Raw genomic sequence first — 21501 nt, 5'->3', positions numbered from 1 at the left:
GTGCCGATTTTTATGTTTTGTGCGTATTGGTCGAGTCTTTGGCCGAGTCAAATAATTTGTAATGACTTGTTTTGTATAATAAAACGGTCTGTATGAGAACTTGCTAATTGTAATGACATGTGTTCTGTGCATGCGCAGGAGGCTTCGCGCGTAGGCTTCGCGCGTGCACAGTAGGCTTTGCGCATGCGCAGGAGGCTTTGCGCGTGCACAGTAGGCTTGGTAGGACAAATCGAAGAGGTAGGATAACTTTACACCACCTATGTGAGCGAAATACGGAAATTGCGCTGCATCCCTGCCGCATCAGCCACAAACACCGAACAAGTAAGTGTATAACTGTTAAGTCGTTTTGCCATGTTTTAAAATCGGTGCGTTAGCCTAGCAATGGCTACATTAGCTGTGAAGCTAACCGCTTCCTGCAGTTAGCCAGATGCCCGCAGCTTGGTCAAGCCCCGCCCCCTCCCCCCATGGCCCGCCTCCATGCTTCTCATTAGCAAAACGATGCACTGGGAAAGGGCTGAAATGGGGCTTTCTCCCAGGAGGCTATATCTACCTGCCGAGGGTTCATTTCGAGAAAGGCTGCGGATATAACATCCGGAAGCCTCCACGAGCCCGTTTAAAGCATCAACAAACCACCATGCCATGGGTCCTTTAAAGTTTGATGAAGTCAGTTTCAGGCTTTGGAGCAGGCTTTGGCAGTTTCAGGCTTTGGCAGCCCTGCATAGTCACTTGAAAATGCATCTTTGTCCACTTCGTAGGGGTCAATTCCCCCAATCAAGGCCAGTTTGGCTGCATACCGTTGTCGTGAAATGTGTATCTATATACTTCTGTTTGCTTGATTTTGCCGACATTGATCTTTATTTTAGAAAACTGACTATATAACTTCATAAATTCATCCGAGATAACGTAGCCAGTAGTGGCGATGGTCTGTTTTGTTTGCCCCCCAAGATGGCGGCTGGGAGGCGTTCCCCGGAATGCCGTGACGTCAGTGAAAACTATCTATACGCACAGAGACAGTTTGAAAGACAGCGGTTTGTTCCTTCCACCCCCATTGGAAATGTCTACGGATCGAGGCCAGACTAAATATTCACATTTAGTCTGGCTTGCCAGGCTATAAAACAGGTACAATCTAACAAATCCACAAAAAATCAGGATAACAGATGAAGAAAATACATGGATGTAGACAAAAATAAATTAAGCAGAATAACTAGGCCTATAAAATTAATAAAACAAAAAAGATAAATAAATAAAAAATAAATAACCTCAGCAATGCAGATGTTAGATATGCATCGTAGCCTAACATAGCCTACATAATATTCTGCATGTGCGCCACCTACTGGTGCATGTAGGATTCAGAACACAGCAGATGATTGCAGAGTTATAATCTGATTGAACCACATGGAGCCGAGTACCAGACAGCAGATTCTTCACCTCCAGCACTGACGGGCTCATGGTGCTATTTGTTCAATTTACAAATAGTATACTGGACTTTAGCTGCATATTTTTACTTTACAAGATAGGCATCAAGTACATTTTACATTTTGGGCGGTTTTAAGTGCATGTTGGCGGGTTTTGAACATTTTTTGGGCTGGAAAACGTCAGCAGTATCTGGCAACCCTGTCAGTCGGTCCACTAGTGGACTATCTGACCACTAATGGATTACCTGGATTATTAAATATAAATTAATTAAATGTACATTTTACTGGACATTAAAACAACACTGGAAGCTTTTGTGTGTATGTCCCCTGCCTATCCCACCCTTATGAGCTTTAGAGGACCTATTTCACACCTTGTTTTACCAGCCAAAATGTAACTGCTTGATTAATGGATATTTATTCACTTCATGAATACCTAGCAATACATCCAAGTTGGAATGAATCAACATTTATGTTAAGTTCCATGTACTTATATACATACTCTATAAATTCACTGATACTTCTCATTCTCATTCCAGAGACGCTCGTCAAGGCAAGGTGATGATGCTTATTTTCATGCAGTTATATGCTAAGAAAAACAGCGTATGAATATTATATTCCATTTCTTTCAGGTCCCCTATATGGACTAAATACCACAAAATACTACATACTGGACTTTGATATCAAACTGCTTTGAAGATTTTTACATTAGCTCCCCCCTAAATTACACAGAAATACAGTATATGATAAGGCTTATGCTTGTCTAGGAGAGATGTTACAGAGATGTTATATTTGGCCTTATGTATGTGAGTTATGTATGTGTAACTGCCTGTTTATTTCTTAATATTTTTACATTCTCATTTCCAACACTGATAACTGCTAATGAGAAATTTGCTTATATTTGTGAAAAGGGTCTATACTGGACTCTAGCTGCATATTTTTACTTTCCAAGATAGGCATCAAGTACATTTTACATTTTGGGCTGTTTTAAGTGCATTTTGGGCTGGAAAACGTCAGCAGTATCTGGCAACCCTGAAGTAAAATTGTAAACTGTCAAAGTTCGCGAGCCCTCGTGCTGTTTTACCATTAGATCAATCACATATCAGCTTAAACTAGCATTCTAAAACTAGTTAAAGATCCCACAGAAGAGAGCGACTCCCCCTGCCAGCCTCATGGAACGCAGTGTTTAAGGCTCTGGATGGGTTTTATTTCCATTTATGAGGGAAAGGAACATACACCCTCCCGACAGTCAGTGCGCTATTTGCTTGGAAAACACATTTGCAAATTGGTAGAATGAATTAATCATCACATGCAAGATTTGCAGTTAATCAAATGGATTTCATATTATTATTATTATTCATGAATTACTACAGTTCTGAACTTCAAATGTAAAAAGTCTGGCCTTTGGAGAGATGATGGAGACTCTTTTGGTGGAACACAACGGAGCAAAATATTGTGACCCTCTAATGTTGACCTGAAGTTGGCACCACTGGGGGTTGGCATTGGGTTTTTGTCCCCACCAATGTTAATACCAAACCTACGCCCTTGCCTACATGTTATCTCGTTCTAATTGTTGTGACTTTTATCCAAATGACAGCTGGCAATACGTTGTTACTTTGCACTTTTTGTTGATCTGGGTACTAATCTTTGAGAAACTGGATTGGCAGAATGTTGCCTGTGAAGAAAAGAATGTCTGTTTATTCCCCTGTGCCAAGTTAATATTCACTTCAGTGCAATTTTTAAGAGCCATGAATTGTATTTTATTTATTGTTTTGTTGAGTGGTTTTGATTGATTGTATTATTTCTTGAGCTTATTTATTTATATTTATTTTTTTACGTTCCACTGTTGAATTGAATAAGTTGACTTAATTAAAAAGTTTACTGTTCTATGAAAGGGTGTATTTGCATGATCATTATTATTTTACTCGTGGCATAACATTGTCTTGAAAAGACGTCAATAATAATATCGTTTATCACAATTTCTGAGACAATATATCATCCAACAAAATTTGATATCGATCGTGACAGGCCTAGAAGTGTGTGTGTGTGTGTGTGTGTGTGTGTGTGTGTGTGTGTGTGTGTGTGTGTGTGTTAGATGTACATTTCAGAAACTCTTCTCTGCTCTGTGGTTCTGGTCCTGAAATGATCTGAACTGCTGCAGCTGTGGAGAGAAAAATGGAAAGATGAGTTTGTGTAAAAGATGGAAAGAGTTTAAAGTGATCCAGTCAGTTTATTCATTTTAAATCAGTGTTTTAGTTCAAAGTGTCGGGTGAATAAAGTGTCTGCAGAAAAGAAAGCAGGAGCATCGCTAAGAAATAACACATCACTGTGTTTCTCCAGCAGGAACAGCTCCTCTTACCATGTGGAGGGATTTTGTTGAATTCCTCCTCACAGAATTCCTCGAGTCTCTTTTTCAGATCTGAGAGAGAATTCCTCACTCCATCAAATGAGAGATGTTGATGGACAGTGACGCTGGATGTGTGAAATGATGGTCTTTCCAATGGAGGAGAGCGACATCCAGAAGCTAAAACCTACAGAAAGCAAATGAAATGTAAAACCCACTTGTGATGTCAGACAGGGACATTTATTGTTCCCTTAATGAGAGGTGTTTTAGAGAGTGTGTGAGGAACAGCTGGCTCTGTAGATCAGACAGTGAGTGTTACCTGGAGGAAATGGATGTGATCGTGTGTGTGTGAAAGCTGCTCCAGCTCAGTGACTCTCCTCTGAAGATCAGCAATCTCCTGCTCCAGTTGCTCCAGGAGTCGTTCAGCTCGACTCAGTTCAGCCTTCTCCTGATCTCTGATCAGCTCCGTCACCTCCCAGCGCTTTTTCTCCATGGAGCTGATCAGCTCAGTAAAGATCCTCTCACTGTCCTCCACTGCTGTCTGTGCACTGAGCTGTTAGGACACACACACACACACACACAAGATGTAAAGCTCATCTATCATTCCCTCTCTTACTGGGACTGTAAATGACTCATTGTCCATGTTGTGTGTGTTTCTAGGAGCAGCTCTGTCTCTGCTCACTGCTCACCTTTATAGTGTTCACAGCCTGTTTCAGCTCCTGCACCTTCTTCTGCTTCTCCTGGATTCTCTGCTGGGATTTCATCTGCTCCTCCTTTAACTCACTCTGAGGACAAATAAAATACATTCAGCTTTTTATACAGTACGAGCGAACTGGTTCCATATTAATGTCAGTTCAAAGTACATTCATGTTTCGCTCTGAAGGTTATGTACTCTGTGTGTGTGTGTGTGTGTGTGTGTGTGTGTGTGTGTGTGTGTCTGTGAGAGAGAGAGAGAGAGAGAGAGAAATGTTCACTGACTGGTCTGGGCTGGGTTTCCCGAAAGCCTCTTAAGGCCAAGAGAGTTTTAAATGACCTCTTAAGATCCATCATCAAGCTAACGTGGTTTTCCCGAACAACATCGTAGCACAAGTCGTCCTTTAGTTTGCTCGGAATTTACGAGAGACCCGGAGCACTCGTTCAAAACAAAGAGCGACTCGCTCGCTGCCGAATCCACAGAATGCGCATGCGGCTCTGAGGGACTCTCACAGTCAGCGGGGGAAACTGGGGTTGAATCTGCTGGTGGTGTTCAATTAGTTTTCTTCTACATTGCAAATACATCGAGTTAATTATCAGAGGTGGACAGTAATGAAGTACATTTACTTGAGTTCTCTACTTAAGTACTTTTTGAGTATCTGTACTTTACTTGAGTATTTTTTGTGGAAACTTATGACTTTAACTTCACTCCATTTGAAAGACAAATATCGTACTTTTTACTCCACTACATTTCTATCAAGGTCCTCGTTACTCGTTACTATGAAGCAGCTTTGAAAGTGGATGTTTTTTTCTTTTCTTTTCTAAAATGTGATTGGTTTTTTCCGCAGGTGACACTGAGACAGTCTATCAGTAATCACTAGGGTCACGTCACGTCCATAGACTGGATAAAATCAAGATCAATGATTTCTCCGCAGCATTATTTAACACGATCAGTTGATGGCAGAATGGAAGGAGGCGGTTCTTCTGGGGAATGCACACACCCACGGTTCTATAGCTAGAACCCATGGTTCAGTTTTCTGAAAGGAATAAAGAGTCATTTCATTTTAAATGTTTGCTTTGTTTGCCTGAAACGGAGCACATCACAGCCTACAAAAACTCACCATCCGACCTGCGGAAGCATATTGAGGGATATAAACGTTTTATTCCAAGAGAAAGCTTGCAGTGAAGTTGTCTGTGCTTTAGAGCTCGCGATAACGTTGCAATCGCTACACAGTCTGATTAGTCAAATGACTTTCTGTGGATTTGCCCGCCAAGTTGCCATCGCCTTGTCCACGTCTAATGTTTACACATAGCTAGTTCACTTGGACACTGTTAGTTATGTCGAATATGATTGCCTTCAGGGACGCGAACTACAAAGACGCTCTTCGTCCTGTTGCTCTTTAGACTCCTTCTTATGAGTGAGTTCGGGAAAAGCACGTACAGAAACAACGTTCGTTCCTTAAGAGAGTCTCTCAACTCTCTCTTTAGATCTAAAGGGCAACGTTATCAGGAAACCCTCCCCAAACCAGATTACGATCATCACTGAAGATAAATTTAACACTCTGTTCACCAGAACACAGACAATTTTAATCAGCTTTTACAGAATCCTTCTGATTGAGACACACATTGAAATTAAAGTTCAAATCATATCACTGACTAAAGCACCTGTTTCTAGATGGGAAACTATAATTAAGATGATTTAATTCTGGAAAGATTTCTAGTTCTCACCTGTTTCTCAGCTCTTTCTGCTGAGGCTGTGATGGTGTCGTGACCTTTGTGATGATCCATCGTACACAAATAACAGATGCAGGTTTGATCAGTACGGCAGTAGATCTCAATCAGCTTGTTATGTTCAGAGCAGATCTTCTCTTGGAGTTTTGCTGAGGCTTCAATTAATGTGTGTTTTTTCAAAACAGGAACTTCAAGATGAGGTTTCAGATGAGTTTCACAATAAGAAGCCAAACATATCAGACAGGACTTAACGGCTTTGTGTTTTCTCCCGGTGCAGAAATCACACTCCACATCTCCAGGTCCAGCGTAACAGTGAGCAGGAGAAGCAGCTTGGACTTCAGTCTTCTTCAGTTTCTCCACCACTTCATCCAGCATGTTGTTTCTGCGTAGAACAGGCCTTGTTGTGAAAGTGTCTCTGCACTGAGGACAGCTGTAGACGCCCTTCTGATCCTCCTGATCCCAGCAGCCATTAATACACACCTTACAGAAACTGTGACCACAGGGGATAGTCACCGGATCCTTCAGGAGATCCAGACACACTGGACACATGAACTGGTCCACAGAAAGCTGATCTACTGAAATACTGGCCTCAGCCATTTTCCTGAACTCACAACGAGAGAGAGATAGAGAGAGAGAGACAGAGAGAGAGAGATCAGTTTTGTTTTCTCTGAAATGACAAGTTACTTCCTGGTTCTGTGTGTGAAAGAGAGAGAGAGAGAGAGAGAGAGAGGAGGAGCACAAACACAGAGAGATCATGAACACTCCTCTATTAACCATTTCATCTCCCTTCAGTGCAGCAATATAACCCATGTAGCTGCACTGATTAGGATTAATTTCATGAAATACTCACAGAATGGATCTTAATTTTCAGGACTTTTCCACCTACTGACACCTCAAGCACAACTTTCAGCCTTGTTGATAAATTACAATTGTTTCACTTGAACAGCTTTTTCCTCATGACATCTTTAAACTGATCTTCATCCCTAAAGAATGTTGGAGCCATTTTAAAAGTGAGGAGGACGCAGCTGTCAGGAAGGAAACCGTATTTTATTGATTTTGCATTGTTTATTGCGAATAGAAATCACAAAAGTGGATCTTTTTTTCAACATAATCTCCATTTCACTCAGTATGAGCGCTCCAGCCTTCACAAGAGCCTGAACTCTTCATGACCTGTTGTTAATGGAAACTAATCCACTTTGTGTTGGGTCACATCCCACCACCTCATCGCAGATTAGTTTCCTAGAGCAGCATGCCTCATCCTGTTTTATTCCTTACATCATGTTTTATCAGGAACATTATTCTGGGTCGATGAAGAATTCTCTCTCATGTACAGGTTGTTGAGATGGAAATGAAGTTGGTAGATGAATATGTTTGAGATCAGAGATCCTGAGTCGCCTCAATCGGTCATTAGATGTGTCTTTGAGAAGTAGGAAAACACTGGAGAACCAGGAGGAAACCCACACTGACATGGGTCATTTTACCTATGGGTCATTTTAACATTGTTAACAGACTGAAATGAATCTCCTGAAAGGCAGAAGAAAGAAATCTGCTCGTAGTGTTAACACAAGACTTTACCTAATCCCAGTCAGTGCAGGGTTCAAACCCCATCCACTAGAAATATCATTAAAATCAAAGGGAAAAGACGAGGTGAGATCATCAACAGGAGATCTATCCAGAATAAACACGGCTCACAACTGAGGAGATTTACGAATACACTGGAAGGGTTCACAGTAACAACTTCTTCTTTCTTGTGTTGAACGGCAGTCAGTGTCCTTATTGTTGCATTGCTGCCACCTTCTGGATCAATTCCTTGCACCATAATAAAGTGTCTTGCAAAAGTATTCATCCCCCTTGGTGTTTGTCCTGTTTTGTCACATTACAAGCTGGAATTAAAATGGATGTTTTGGAGGGTTAGCACCATTTGATTTACAAAACATGCTGACCACTTAAAAGGTGAAAATTGTTGTTTTATTGTGACACAAACAATAATTAAGATAAAAAAGACAGAAATCTGGAGTGTGCATAAGAATTCACCCCCAAAGTCAATACTTTGTAGAGACACCTTTTGCTGCAATTATAGCTGCAAGTCTCTTGGGGTATGTCTCTATTAGCTTAGCACATCTAGCTCCTGGGATTTTTGCCCATTCATCAAGGCAAAACTGCTCTAACCCCTTCAAGTTAGATGGGTTGTGTTGGTGTACAGCAATCTTCAAGTTATGCCACAGATTCTCAGTTGGATTGAGGTCTGGGCTTTGATTAGGCCATTCCAAGATATTTAAATGTTTCCCTTTAAACCACTCCAGTGTAGCTTTAGCAATATGTTTAGGATCATTGTCCTGCTGGAATGTGAACTTTTGTCTCAGTCTCAAACCTTTGACTGACTCAAACAGGTTTTCCTCCAGAATTGCCCTGTATTTAATGCTATCCATCTTTCCTTCAGTCCTGACCAGCTTTCCTGTCCCTGCAGACGAAAAAGATTCCCCACAGTATGATGCTGCCACCACCATGCTTCACTATAGGAATGGTGTTCTCAGGGTGATGGGTTTGCGCCACACATGGCGTTTCCCATGATGGCCAAAAAGATCAATTTTGGTCTCATCTGACCAGAGAATGTTCTTCCATGTGTTTGGGGAGTCTGCCACATGCTGTTGGGCAAACTCCAAATGTTTTTTATTTTTATTTTTTCTGTAAGTAATGGCTTTTCTTTCCTGGCCACTCTTCCATGAAGCCCCGCCCACTCTGTGGAGTGTACAGCTTAAAGTGGTCCTATGGACAGATACTCCCATCTCCACTGTGGATCTTTGCAGCTCCTTCAGTGTTATCGTTGGTGTCTTTGTTGCATCTCTGATTAATGCCCTCCTTGCCTGGTCTGTGAGTTTTGGTGGGCGGGGCCTTCTCTTGTCAGGTTTGTAGTGGTGCCATATTCTTTCCATTTTGCTATAATGGATTTAATGGCGCTCTGTGGGATATTCAAAGTTTGGGATATTTTTTATAACCCAACCCTGATCTATACTTCTCCATAACTTTGTCTCTGACCTATTTGGAGGCTCCTTGGTTTTCATGTTGCTTGCTTCGTAGTGTTGCAGAGTCAGGGTCCTTCCAGAACAGGTTGATTTATACAGACATCATGTGACACTTTGATTGCACACAGGTGGATTTTAATCAACTAATTATGTGACTTATGAAGTGAATTGGTTGGAGCAGCTCTTATTTAGGGGTTTCATATGAAAGGGGTGAATACATATGCACACTCCAGATTTCTGGGGTTTTTTTTCATCTTAATTATTGTATGTGTTACAAAAAAATAACAATTTTCACCTTTAAAGTAGTCAGCATGTTGTGTAAATCAAATGGTGCTAACCCTCCAAACATCCATTTTAATTCCAGCTTGTAATGCAACAAAACAGGACAAACACCAAGGGGGATGAATACTTTTGCAAGACACTGTCCAGCAGTTTGCGGACATCCTGACCTCAGTATTAAAAGCTTCTGTCTGAAAATGAGTTCAGCACAGAAACTCCATCACTGGGGGAAACTTTATTCTCCTGTGCTCTTATCTTTTATTCTGCAAAGCTTTGACTGTAATATTTGAATAAAAATCCCAAACTCACAGATAAACCTGGATTTATAAGGTTCTATAAAAAAAGTAAATTTTATTCAATGAAACACATGGATTTAATACAATTCAATACAACCTCTCTCTCTCTCTCTCTCTCTCTCTCTCTCTCTCTCTTTTCTCTCCAAGTCTTCATAATGCATCAGCACCAGAACATTCATGCATCGATGTTAGCTGGACTTCCTGCATGTTTGCACCACCTTGATAACTGAAGCTTGATTGTGCCTTTTCTGAATCATTTAATGAAACAATTTCAGCTGTATGTAATTCGGCTAAAAAGGAGCAAAAAACAAACAAATATGCTGAGCCATTTTGGAGCTGAACAAGTCGATTCTGACTGTAAATAGATGTTCAGTCCACATTATGTAGTACATTTTGGAATCATTGTTAAATTCACGGGCGGCACGGTGGTGTAGTGGTTAGCGCTGTCGCCTCACAGCAAGAAGGTCCGGGTTCGAGCCCCGTGGCCGACGAGGGCCTTTCTGTGTGGAGTTTGCATGTTCTCCCCGTGTCCGCGTGGGTTTCCTCCGGGTGCTCCGGTTTCCCCCACAGTCCAAAGACATGCAGGTTAGGTTAACTGGTGACTCTAAATTGAGCGTAGGTGTGAGTGTGAATGGTTGTCTGTGTCTATGTGTCAGCCCTGTGATGACCTGGCGACTTGTCCAGGGTGTACCCCGCCTTTCGCCCGTAGTCAGCTGGGATAGGCTCCAGCTTGCCTGCGACCCTGTAGAAGGATAAAGCGGCTAGAGATGATGAGATGAGATGAGATGTTAAATTCAGTGCTTATTCATGCAGTGTGACGTCTTCATGAGACATGACAAAATCTGTTTTTTGTCTTGTTAACTTCAAGAGAGAGAAAGAAGGAGGCTGGTGAGCAGAGGTGGGTAGAGTAGCCAAAAATTGTACTCAAGTAAAAAGTAGTCGTCCAATTAATTACTTGAGTAAGAGTAAAAAGTACTAAGTGAAAAAAACTACTCAAGTACTGAGTAACTGCTGAGCAACTTTGTTTATTGATCAGGATGTCATAAGAGGCAGAGATTTCATATATATTTCACACATATAAACTGTGTGTGTGTAGTTCTGTGTATTAACAATAACAACAAGAAGCTCAAGGCAGTCTGCACATAAACCATAACACTGTGTGTGCGCGTGCGTGTTCACTCCATGAAGTGACTGTTGAGCTTTAACAGCAGCTGAACATCACACGTAATATCTCTTCGTACGAAAAAGACTGGAAATAATCCTGTAAGATGCGATCAACGATGTTAATCCTTTCATCTCCCAAAAAGTTGTTTACTGGCTCCATCTCGCAGAGGAGTTAGCAAGTGGAAGTAACCAGCAGAAAGGTTGCTAACTAGCTGCCAGTGCCCAGCTTGGCTGGGTGGTGGTGGGGATTGCTAGCAAGCGGTCAAGCTAACAAGCTAATGCCCTTCCTTTTGTGAACAAGCACTTGTAGACAAATAATAAAACAAATCTCACAGAAAAAAAACAAACACCTAAAGTCTTCACAAATCCCTCTAATCCACAACAAATACAGCAGCTTGAAAAATGGAGATTTCACAAACGATATGTTATGCGTTTTGTTATTTAGTAAGTTTTCACCAGTCTTCCATTCCCAGTTTTTGACCAGAGCCGTGTACAACTGTAACGCTATTGAGGAGCTGACATTAGGCGAGCAACCTTATTTTCATGAGCATTTTTTGGTTTCACATCAATAAAAAGTGATTGTTAGAAAGATTTTTTGTAGTTTTATTTCTTGGTTCTCTGGTGTGTGTGTGTGTGTGTGTGTGTGTGTGTGTGTGTGTGTGTGTGTGTGTGTTATCTTGCCGTCTGAGGCCACAGTGCGTCAATACATTTCCACAAAACAATGTATTTTACAGTTATTTATGATGTTACAACAGGGCTAACGTCTGCCTACGAAGACAGCCAAAAGCACACAGCCTACTGACTGCAATGTGTTTCCTCAAATTCGACGTTGAGTTTTTATAAGCTGAAACGTCCACTGGTTTGGGGAGACACATGTGACACCGCATAACATAACTATCATTTTTTGTTGTTTGGAGAGTGAACATGGTTTGTATGTGTGGCCAGGGGTGTGCCTCTTCAGCTTGATGAGAAACGCTGGCCGCTGTCTCTGCCATTTTTCTTCTGCGCGTGCTCTTTTCCACCTGGGCCCTGTACTACGAACGGAGGTTAACCTACCCAGAAGTAACCCAGGGTTCCCCCGCTAAACCGGGGTTGACAAAACCTGGTTATCTTGTTTGGGGTTAAACGGTACTACGACGCCAGTTATGAAGTTGATTTGTTGAACCTGGTTTAACCTAATCAGGGTTAATGCACGTTCACGTTAAAGGGGAGGTTACCAGCGCAAATCCCCACTGTTCACAATGGCACGGTCGCCGTACTTCACAGAGGAAGAATGCGCTGTCAGAATGCAAAGCTACGAGGAGCTCAAAACAACATTAAGAGCAAAATCTAACACAGCGGCTGCCAAAAAGGAGCGGCAAGCATGTTGGCAACGAATTGCCGATCGGGTAAATGCTTAAGTACATTCTCCCTTCTACATGTTCCAGAACAGAAGTATAGGATGAGAGAAAGCTTCATGATCAATCACAAGTCACAGAAAATGGTCCTTCGACGTGGCCCCAGTCATATATAGCTTGTTTAATGTCCGAAAAATCCTGAATAAAATTTGGTATGGTAAATTCATGGAGTAGCCTACTTAAGCTGATCTGTGCACAGAGTCACATGAATTAGGATGACTGACTGTTCAGTCCCTTTGACTAAGTTGGTGTATGTCCTGTGAACATTTCAGAGGCAACAGCAGTGCCAAACGCACCTGGCAACAGGTGAAAATGAAATATAAAAACATCATTCATAATGGTGTGTGTGTGTGTAAGCAAGCATTCATTTGCCTTTTATTTATTCAAGTTTTATCTGTTTGCCTAATAGTTCAAATTGTTTTGCATATAGTTTATAATGTTGTGTGATATTAATGATAATATTGTGGGAAAACTACTTTGCACGGACGTTCATTTAATTTATTCTATCGTCATTTTGTTTGTTCTATTTTTGTGTATTTTATTTATTTATCTGTTTGTCTAGTTGTATCTATTTTTCTAATAATAATATTTTTTGCATTAATAGTTTGTTTTTTCCTATTAAAATAATCTTGTGTTCTTGTTATAACTTTATCTATTTATCTGGCTGTTTATAGTTGTATCTATTTTTGTTACAATTTCAATATTTTTAATATAGAAAGTTTGTTTTTTTCTATTAAAATGTTCTTGTGTGATAACTAGTTCTTCTGTTATATTTATTGTAGTTGTATCTATTTTGTATCTCAGACTTAAATATTTTTGTAAAACAAGTGTTTTTTATAAAATATTCTTGCGTTCTTGGTAACTATGTTCTTGAGTGGGTTCTTTTTTTTTTTTTACAGAAAAGCCGTTCTGCATGGACATTCATTGAAGCCCTCATTGTTTTTTAATGGTAATTTATGAGCGTTTAGGGGTTACAATAATGTAAGTCTAGGTTGCTTTATATAAAAGGTATGTCCAGAAATATTGATGTCACTGTCTAAGCAGAGGGATCTGGCTTCTTTAGACGCTGTCTTCTTAAAACTGAATAAATATTTAAAAAGAGCCAAATGAGCCAGTCTTTTGAACGGCTCTTTTCAAAGAACGGATCACAAAGATGCGGATCCCATCAAAGAGCCATAAATCCCATCTCTAATCTGCGCTCCGATATCGCACGGGTCATCCAGGTACACTCTTAAAACACATGTGTTGAAAATAACACAACTTGCGTTGTTTTTTAACACATCTCTATGTCCAGATTGGGACAACAGAACTTTTGTTCATTTTAACACATTATTTGTTATTTGTGCAATTTTGGTGTAAAACATTTCTGAATACAACTCTTAATGAAATTAAACTTGCACAAAAGATGTGTTGATTTCCAACACATTCATTTTAAGAGTGTACGCTGGCATTGTCTCTAGAGGAAATGTCGGTGGAGAGGTGGTGTTTAAAAAGGGTGTGGTTAATCAAGAACATAACCTGAGACGAGCAGGTTTGAGATGCAGCGTAAGTTGCCATGGCAGCATACCTCGGTTTGAACATAGCCAACTTTCGTAGTATGGGTTAATCGGGAAGTTACGCTGCACGTGATCAAGTTACTCTCAAAGTTACCCTGGTAAGCCAGAAAACCCGCTTCATAGTACAGGGCCCTGGACTGCTCTTGCCGCGGGAGTTTTGTGTGCAAGACGCGCACGGCGGCTTGGCTCTGTTTGATTGGCGAAACGGGGTAGCTCCTCCCACTATGGCTCTGGCTGCTACATGTGATCGGTGAGATGCGGTCATGTGACAGAGCCTCTGCTGGAAGTCTCGACAAAGCATAAACAAACAGACCACGCATCGCACGGATCAATAAAAATAAAGTAGCGAGTAATGAGCAGAATATAGCCCAATGTAACGGAGTAAAAGTACCGCTTCTTCTTCACAAATATACTCAAGTAAAAGTAAAAAGTATGCTGCATTAAAGCTACTCTTACAAGTACAATTCATCCAAAAAGTTACTCAAGTAAATGCAATGGAGTAAATGTAGCGCGTTACTACCCACCTCTGCACACAGGCACAGTTGACTCCATTGTGCAGCGTTTTCATGATGTTTTCAAAGGACTGGGATGCCTTCCATACACATACAAAATTGAATTGAAAGAGGATGCAAAACCAGTGATCCATGCACCTAGGAGAGTTCCAGCTCCACTCAGGGAGCGCCTTAAAAAGGAACTGGACAGGATGTGTCAGTTAAAACTCATTACTAAAGTGGAAGAACCAACAGAGTGGGTAAACTCAATGGTGTGTGTGGACAAAAAGAACAAAAACAATGAACTGAGAATATGCATGGACCCAGGTGATTTGAACAAAAACATAAAACGTGAGCACCACCAGATACCAAAACATGAGGAAATTGCAAGTGAGATGGCAGGCGCCAAATACTTCTCCAAGCTAGATGCGGCACAGGGATTCTGGCAAATCAAGCTGGACAATGAGAGCCCGAAATACTGCACATTCAATACACCTTTTGGTAGGTACCGATTTCTCAGAATGCCATTTGCATAATCTCAGCATCGGAAATTTATCATCGTGCGATGGATAACATGCTAGAGGGCTAAGAAGGGGTCCGTTACTATGTGAATGATGTGGTAATCTGGGGCTCCACCCTACAGGAGCATAACGAAAGACTGACAAAAGTGCTTCAAAGGGTATGTGAGAATGGACTTGAGCTAAACTGTGCAAAATGTCAGTTTGGTGTATAAGAAATAACATTCCTTGGAGACAAGTTGTATGCTGAGGGATAGAGCCAGATGAAAGAAAAATAAAAGCCATCCTAAGCATGCCACGCCCCACAGACAAGAAAGGGGTGCTCAGAGTGATGGGAATGATAAATTTTATTGGCAAGTTCATACCCAACCTACGGTATCTGTGAGAACATCAGCACTGAGGGAACTACTCCATGATTCGAAAGAGTTCAAGTGGACAGCGAGAAATGAGCGAGAATGGAATGCTCTAAAGACCACATTGACCAATGCACATGTGCTTGTGTATTATGATCCCACTAAGAGACTGAAGATTTCAACAGATGCTTCGAAGGACGGGCTTGGAGCTGCCTTGCTGCAGGCAGAAGGAGCTAGCTGGAAGCCAGTTGCTTATGCTTCGAGATCAATGACTAAGACTGAAACTAAATACGCTCATATAGAGAAGGAATGCCTTGGACTAGCTTATGGACTAGAAATATTTCACTGCTACATATATGGGCTTCCCACATTCACAGTCGAAACAGATCATCGTCCTCTTGTGTCAATCATCAAGAAGAATCTCAATGAGATGTCGCCAAGGATTCAGCGACTCATCATGAAACTACAAAGGTATGACTTTGAGTTAATATACACACCAGGCAAGCACTTAGTGTTAGCAGATGCGCTATCACGAGCATCAGAGATGAGTCAAGTGAGCTCCACTGAAAAAGAGATTGAAAATCACGTCAACATGATAGTTGAGTTTCTGCCGGTGTCTGATGTCAAAGCAAAACAAATAGATGAAGAATTAGTCAAAGATTAGGAGTTACAAACAGTGATTTTGGGAGAATGGTTAGGGAGCCTATGATGATTCCAGATCCTCCCACTACACCATGGGAGAAAGTTGGAATGGATTTGTTTCATTATAATGGAAAGGACTATTTGCTAGTGATTGATTACTATTCAAACTTCCCTGAAATTGCTCTGCTCTCAAGTGCAACTGCCAGCAGTGTCATTACTCATGTCAAGTCCATATTTGCCTGGAACGGGATACCAAAGACTGTAGTTAGTGACAATGGTCCTTGTTACAACTGCAAAGAGTGGCAACAGTTTGCAAATCAGTATGGTTTCCATCAGGTCACATCCAGTCCTCAGCATGCGCAGGCAAATGGCAAAGCTGAAAAGGGAGTGCACATCATCAAACAGCTTCTGAAAAAGACCACAGACAGCAAGTCAGAGGGTACGCTGACACTTGCACGATTCCGTGGCACGCATTGGCACGACTCGAGTCGTGCCAGTGCGCAAACTAGTCGTAAACTGGCGTGAAGTATGCGTAAACCCGTCGTGACTGCGTGCCATGTCGGGACGAGAATTTTGAAATGTTCAAAATTTTGGTCATGACAAAATTTCGCGACCGGGTCGTGAACTATGCGCAAACTGTTCGTGATCTCGTCGTGAACTCGTTGGGACGATGCGGGAGGATGCGTGCCAGTGCGTGGAAGTGCGCGCCATGCCACGACTGTCACGAACTGCCACGAATAGTTCACGAACAGCTCACGTCGAGTTCACGAGTAGTTCACGAATTGGTGCGCGTCGCAGCGTGGCCGTGCCTTCCCACTGACACGGTCACGCATTGATGGCACGAGCAGTTCATGACTAGTTTACACACTTCACGAACAGTTTGCGCATGGCACGAGCAGTTCACGACGAGTTCACGAGCAGTTCACGACTACTGCGCGACAGTGGCGCTCGCGTCAGTGCGGGGGTATATATAGGGCTTCCCGGACACTTCTCGCTATTCGCATTTTTTTTTCTTGCTTTTTTCTTTAATGTCTTTTATTTTCTATTCCTTCATGACTTTTTTTTTGGGGGGGGGAGTTTCGTTTCTTTTATTTCAAAAATGGAACAACTGTGGATGCAGCTCATGAAGCTACTACCATTCTTTCTTGCCAAGGGACAGCACCAGCAGGGGACATGTAGTAATGTGACAGGTAGTCTCGCTGATCCTTTGCATCCTTCTGGGTATGATGGCCGGTTAGAGGCAGCAGCCCCTGCAGGTGTCGGTCAGTCCTCCATCCACCAGGGATCAGATCATGTGTGTCCGGATCTTCGCGGTCCACTTCTGAAATTGCGTGTGGGTATCTGATGAGGATGAGGTTGTGCATGACACAGGCGTGCCCAAGTCGGCACGACACCGTCCGAATTGTGCAAACTCGTCGTGCCAATGCGGGAAGTGCGTAAACTATGCGCAAACTATGCGTGAACTCGTCGTGCCAGTTCGTGAATGTGGACGGGCACGCATTCGTGAACTCGTCGTGAACTATGCGTGAACTAGTCGTGAACAGTGCGGGAGCCTCCCAGTTCGTGCCCCAAAATGGCACGACTTGCCATGACAAAATCGTGGCCAAAAGTCATGCAAGTGTCAGCCTAGGGAGATCCTTATTTAGCTCTGCTAAGCTACAGAACTGCCCTGCTTGAATGTGGTTTATCCCCAGCAGAACTGTTAATGAATCGTAAGTTACGCACAACCCTACCTTGCTATACAGACATCAAACAGAATACAGGGATACAGACAAAACTGGAGAACATAAAATGGAAACAGAAACTGCGTTATGACAAATCAACTAAAGCTCTCAGACCACTTGCTAAAGATGATGTGGTAAGAATCCAAGACCAGGATGCGTGGAACCGAAAAGCTACTGTTCTTCAGGAGGTTGGACTGAGATCTTATGAAGTGAGGACTGAAGAAGGGCACGTGATCAGAAGGAACCGTCGAAGCCTTCTGAAAACAAAAGAGACTTTCACAGAGGCAGAAAATGATCCGGACGGAATGAATGCAGACGCGGTATCAAGCCTGAAAACAGATGGACATATGCAGGTGGACACAAGTGATGTTCAGTCTGAATCACCTGTTTTGAGGAGATCTGAGAGTCAAATTAAAAGATTTAAAATGATAGCATCATTATGTTAAAGCAATATTTGGTTCACATCTTCAAAGAAGGGGGGGGGATGTGTTGATATGTAGTATGGAATGTAACCAGCAGGGGGACCTACGTAGTTAGGAGGGACAGCGATAAGGTTAGAGCAGGGGACGAGCAAGAATAAGTTGAGACAGGTTACATGAGGATGTTCGCTATTGAAATAAAGTTTGAGCACAAGCTCATTGTTCACTTAACAAGGTTTCATCTTTAAGAAATGAACAACACACAGGAGAGCAGAAAAACCAAGGTGGAATCGTACTCAGGTTGACAGTTTTGCTGCAAGGTATAGTATTGATTCCCATGTCATCTGCCTCTTGCCGAAGAACTTTCTTGCATCTCCTGTTTTTAGCTGCTTCATTCAATTGAAAGAAAAAAACTGCATCTCGTTTGCCTTTCTTTCTCCTGGTTCTTAATAAGACAGGATACAATTTCAATACCAGTAATTACAATGAATTAAATTGAATTATGTATATAGTTCACAATGTGTTATATTTATAATAATGTACTATGGTATAGTTTTAATTAATTATAATATAATGCTAGTTTATATTTATTCATCCTGGTTTCATAAGGGAAATTGGAACCTGTGTTACATTTGGCTAAAGCCCGGTATCAATAGCTCGTTCTCTGTTCTTTGTCCTTCAGTAGCGCCAATGCATCGGCTTCTCTCTTTCACGTGTGGAACCCACCGCCAGAGAGGGGATCCGACGCCAGAGAGGCAGAATTTCGGTTCCGCCGCTGGTGATAGCGGTCCGGTACAGTGCCATGAAAAGAGACGTTGATTAGTTGCCTGATTGTGTGTTTGTGGTACAGTGAGTGTTAGAAAGGTGCGAAATTAAACGCTTAGCTTTCAGATTTAGTAACACACACTCCAAACTAATAAATATTAATAAACACCTGAAAAGCTGGTTAATGAATATTAATGAGAAGGTGGAGTCTCTACGTGACTTTACAGTGCTTTAAGTGTGTAAGTTGTATGTAGTTTAATGTGTTCTCTGAATATAATGAACTACGATGTTATAATGTGCTACAACATTCTACTTTTACAACACTAAGCAAATATCTGTCATGAATAGCACATTTGTTTTAGGATTACGGTCACCTTATATATCACACACACACACACCTGCCCTATTTGTTGGTGATGTCACTGACTTTTGTTTTTGGATTTTCCTTCACAGCTCTCACACTGTTTCTATCATCATCTGCAGTTATGTTCCTCAGCCAACATGTTCATTGCCTAGTTGTGATACACCACTGGTTTCTTTCTTTTTCACGACATTCCAAATTTGTGTATTGGTTTTGCCCAATGCTTGTGCAATGGCTCTGATCATGTTTTTTTTTTTTTCCCTCAGCTTTAAACTGGCTTGTTTTCCCAGAGACAGCTCTCTGGTCTTCATGTAGGTTTTTCCTTTTTAACAACAAAGTCAGTCTTCACAGGCAAAACCAAGGGCTCGAACCAAGAGTAGACACTCAGAGCTATTTATTGCTTAAAGAATCAACAGAACAGGCCACACCGAGGGGAAAAGAAATACCTATTCCAATATTTTTGATCACTTGAAAATTGGGGGAGTTCAAACTAAAGGTACCACGACGTTCACAGAGTCGTTTAACACATCAGAAGCTGAAAGTCGGTCATCTCCTATTGTTTGGCTGGGTGACCATTCTCATAGCAGCAACACTGATAAGGCAGTGGATCTGTCACTGGTAGGAGTGGATCAGTGTGGCCCTCTGATGGACCCTTTCCACTGATGGATGTGGTAGAGAGGGGTCAGAAATTATACAACAACAAATGGGCTACAGTTACACCGAAAATGTGCACTTACTGTATTTATAAACTGTATTACGCATCATGCAAATGTAAAAACAAACACAATGAAAAAAAACTGAAGCATCATATTTAATCAAAATATATTTATTTGATCATCTTTAATAAAAATATTTACTAAAAATAATATCTAAATATTTAAGAATAATAAAAATCTTAATATTTACAAATAAAATTATCTAAATATTTACAAGTAATAAAATAATAAATCAAAATATTTACAAATGAAATAAAAATTAATTTACAGGCGTTAAAATAAGGAACTGAACCAAAACATATCCAATTTATTGGATTATATAATCCAATAAATTGGATATATACGTGCAGCGAGACCAGTCATTAAAATCATCGTTTAAAATGTCAAACAGATGTGGGCCAGATGTGCTGAGAGATTAGCTGGAGACGGTCATCACAGAGTTGAGATGAGTCTCCAGCGGCAGTGGTGTGGACTCCTACAGCACACCTATGGACCCGTTCTCCCCGATCCGGTAGGACACTTCGTAGGGGTCGACCCACACTGTCAGCTCACACGGTAAGAGGGCGCGAACCTGCTCCATGCTGAGACCACTGGTGTAAGCAGCCTTCCCTACTAGCGGCTCCATCCTGCGATTGATTCTGAGGCATCGATATCCCGAACCTCTGAACGGTGCGTCAGGGAACCAGTGGTGCTCATAATGCTCTGGAATCAAAGAAAACAGACTTTTAAAAACTCTGTTCAACTCGCAGATTGTTTTAAGAATAGATTTGTCATTAGAATATCGTGAGTATCATTCACTTGGGATGAGGCTCTCGAGAAAGGCAGCATTTCTGGGCAGTGTTAATGCTCCCGAGATAAACATCTGTCCGCCATTAAATCTAGGTCTTTATACATCACTGACTTTAACTGAATGCCACACTAATAAGCTTTCCCTTTTCCTCAGACCACAGCAAGGAGTCGGTATAATTGTAAAGGTATTTGTCCATTTCAGTGAAAATGAAAAATAAGTAGATCGAATAAAGACTAAATATGATGTGGATCCTTTTGTCAGAAGTCACAGGTGTGTAATGTGGTGTTTAATCTCACCTCCTAACGCCTCTTCCAGAGAATGGCTGAAGTGTTGGAGGTGTTTTTCGGACAGAGGTCCTCTTCCTCTCAGTAATCCGGTGATGAAGTTCACCGCTGTGGTCACCTCGACTTTCATGTTGAAATATTTTCGTAAACTGCAAAATATCATACGATACATTTTACTTCCCAAGGTACGGCTTTTATATGTTAAAATGAAGCATCTTTAAGTTCGCTTTTAGTCCTGTGGCCTGAGCAGTAGGTCGGCACTTTTCCTTTGTTCATAATACAAAAAGAAAACGACTATTAAACACAACTCACCTTCTCCAAACTTGTCAAAACTAACTCAGGAGGACTTCAACACTCTTTTCTGATTGTAGTCAGAACAACACACCCAATACAAACGTAAAAGGAATCAACTTTCTTTTGATTAACCTTCACTCCAACAGCACAGAGGCTCAACAGTGTCTGCATTCTAAATAGATGCAGAATCGCTCTGTATATACACACAGCTAATTAAATACGGAATTTGAAGTTAATTGGCTGGGGGGA

The 21501-nt window shown here is 41.4% G+C and overlaps 2 protein-coding genes across 2 annotated transcripts; both read right to left on the bottom strand.

Moving 5' to 3' along the window:
• Positions 1-3574: 3574 nt before the first annotated feature.
• LOC132879518 (E3 ubiquitin/ISG15 ligase TRIM25-like) lies at positions 3575-6857 on the bottom strand. Its single transcript, XM_060913729.1, has 4 exons — positions 6178-6857; positions 4446-4541; positions 4076-4309; positions 3575-3943 (listed from the first exon to the last, which is right to left on the bottom strand). The coding sequence occupies exons 1-4, from the start codon at positions 6775-6777 to the stop codon at positions 3665-3667; spliced, it is 1209 nt and encodes a 402-aa protein (XP_060769712.1). The 5' UTR covers positions 6778-6857; the 3' UTR covers positions 3575-3664.
• Positions 6858-20161: 13304 nt separating this feature from the next.
• LOC132871662 (protein BTG1-like) lies at positions 20162-21501 on the bottom strand. The gene is made up of 2 exons (XM_060906033.1): positions 20971-21501; positions 20162-20586 (listed from the first exon to the last, which is right to left on the bottom strand). The coding sequence occupies exons 1-2, from the start codon at positions 21128-21130 to the stop codon at positions 20360-20362; spliced, it is 387 nt and encodes a 128-aa protein (XP_060762016.1). The 5' UTR covers positions 21131-21501; the 3' UTR covers positions 20162-20359.

This window comes from Neoarius graeffei, chromosome 2 (assembly GCF_027579695.1).
Source record: "Neoarius graeffei isolate fNeoGra1 chromosome 2, fNeoGra1.pri, whole genome shotgun sequence".
In the NCBI taxonomy this organism is placed as follows: domain Eukaryota; kingdom Metazoa; phylum Chordata; class Actinopteri; order Siluriformes; family Ariidae; genus Neoarius; species Neoarius graeffei.
Note: the sequence above shows the minus strand (reverse complement) of the source record. Positions and strands in the feature narration are given on the sequence as shown.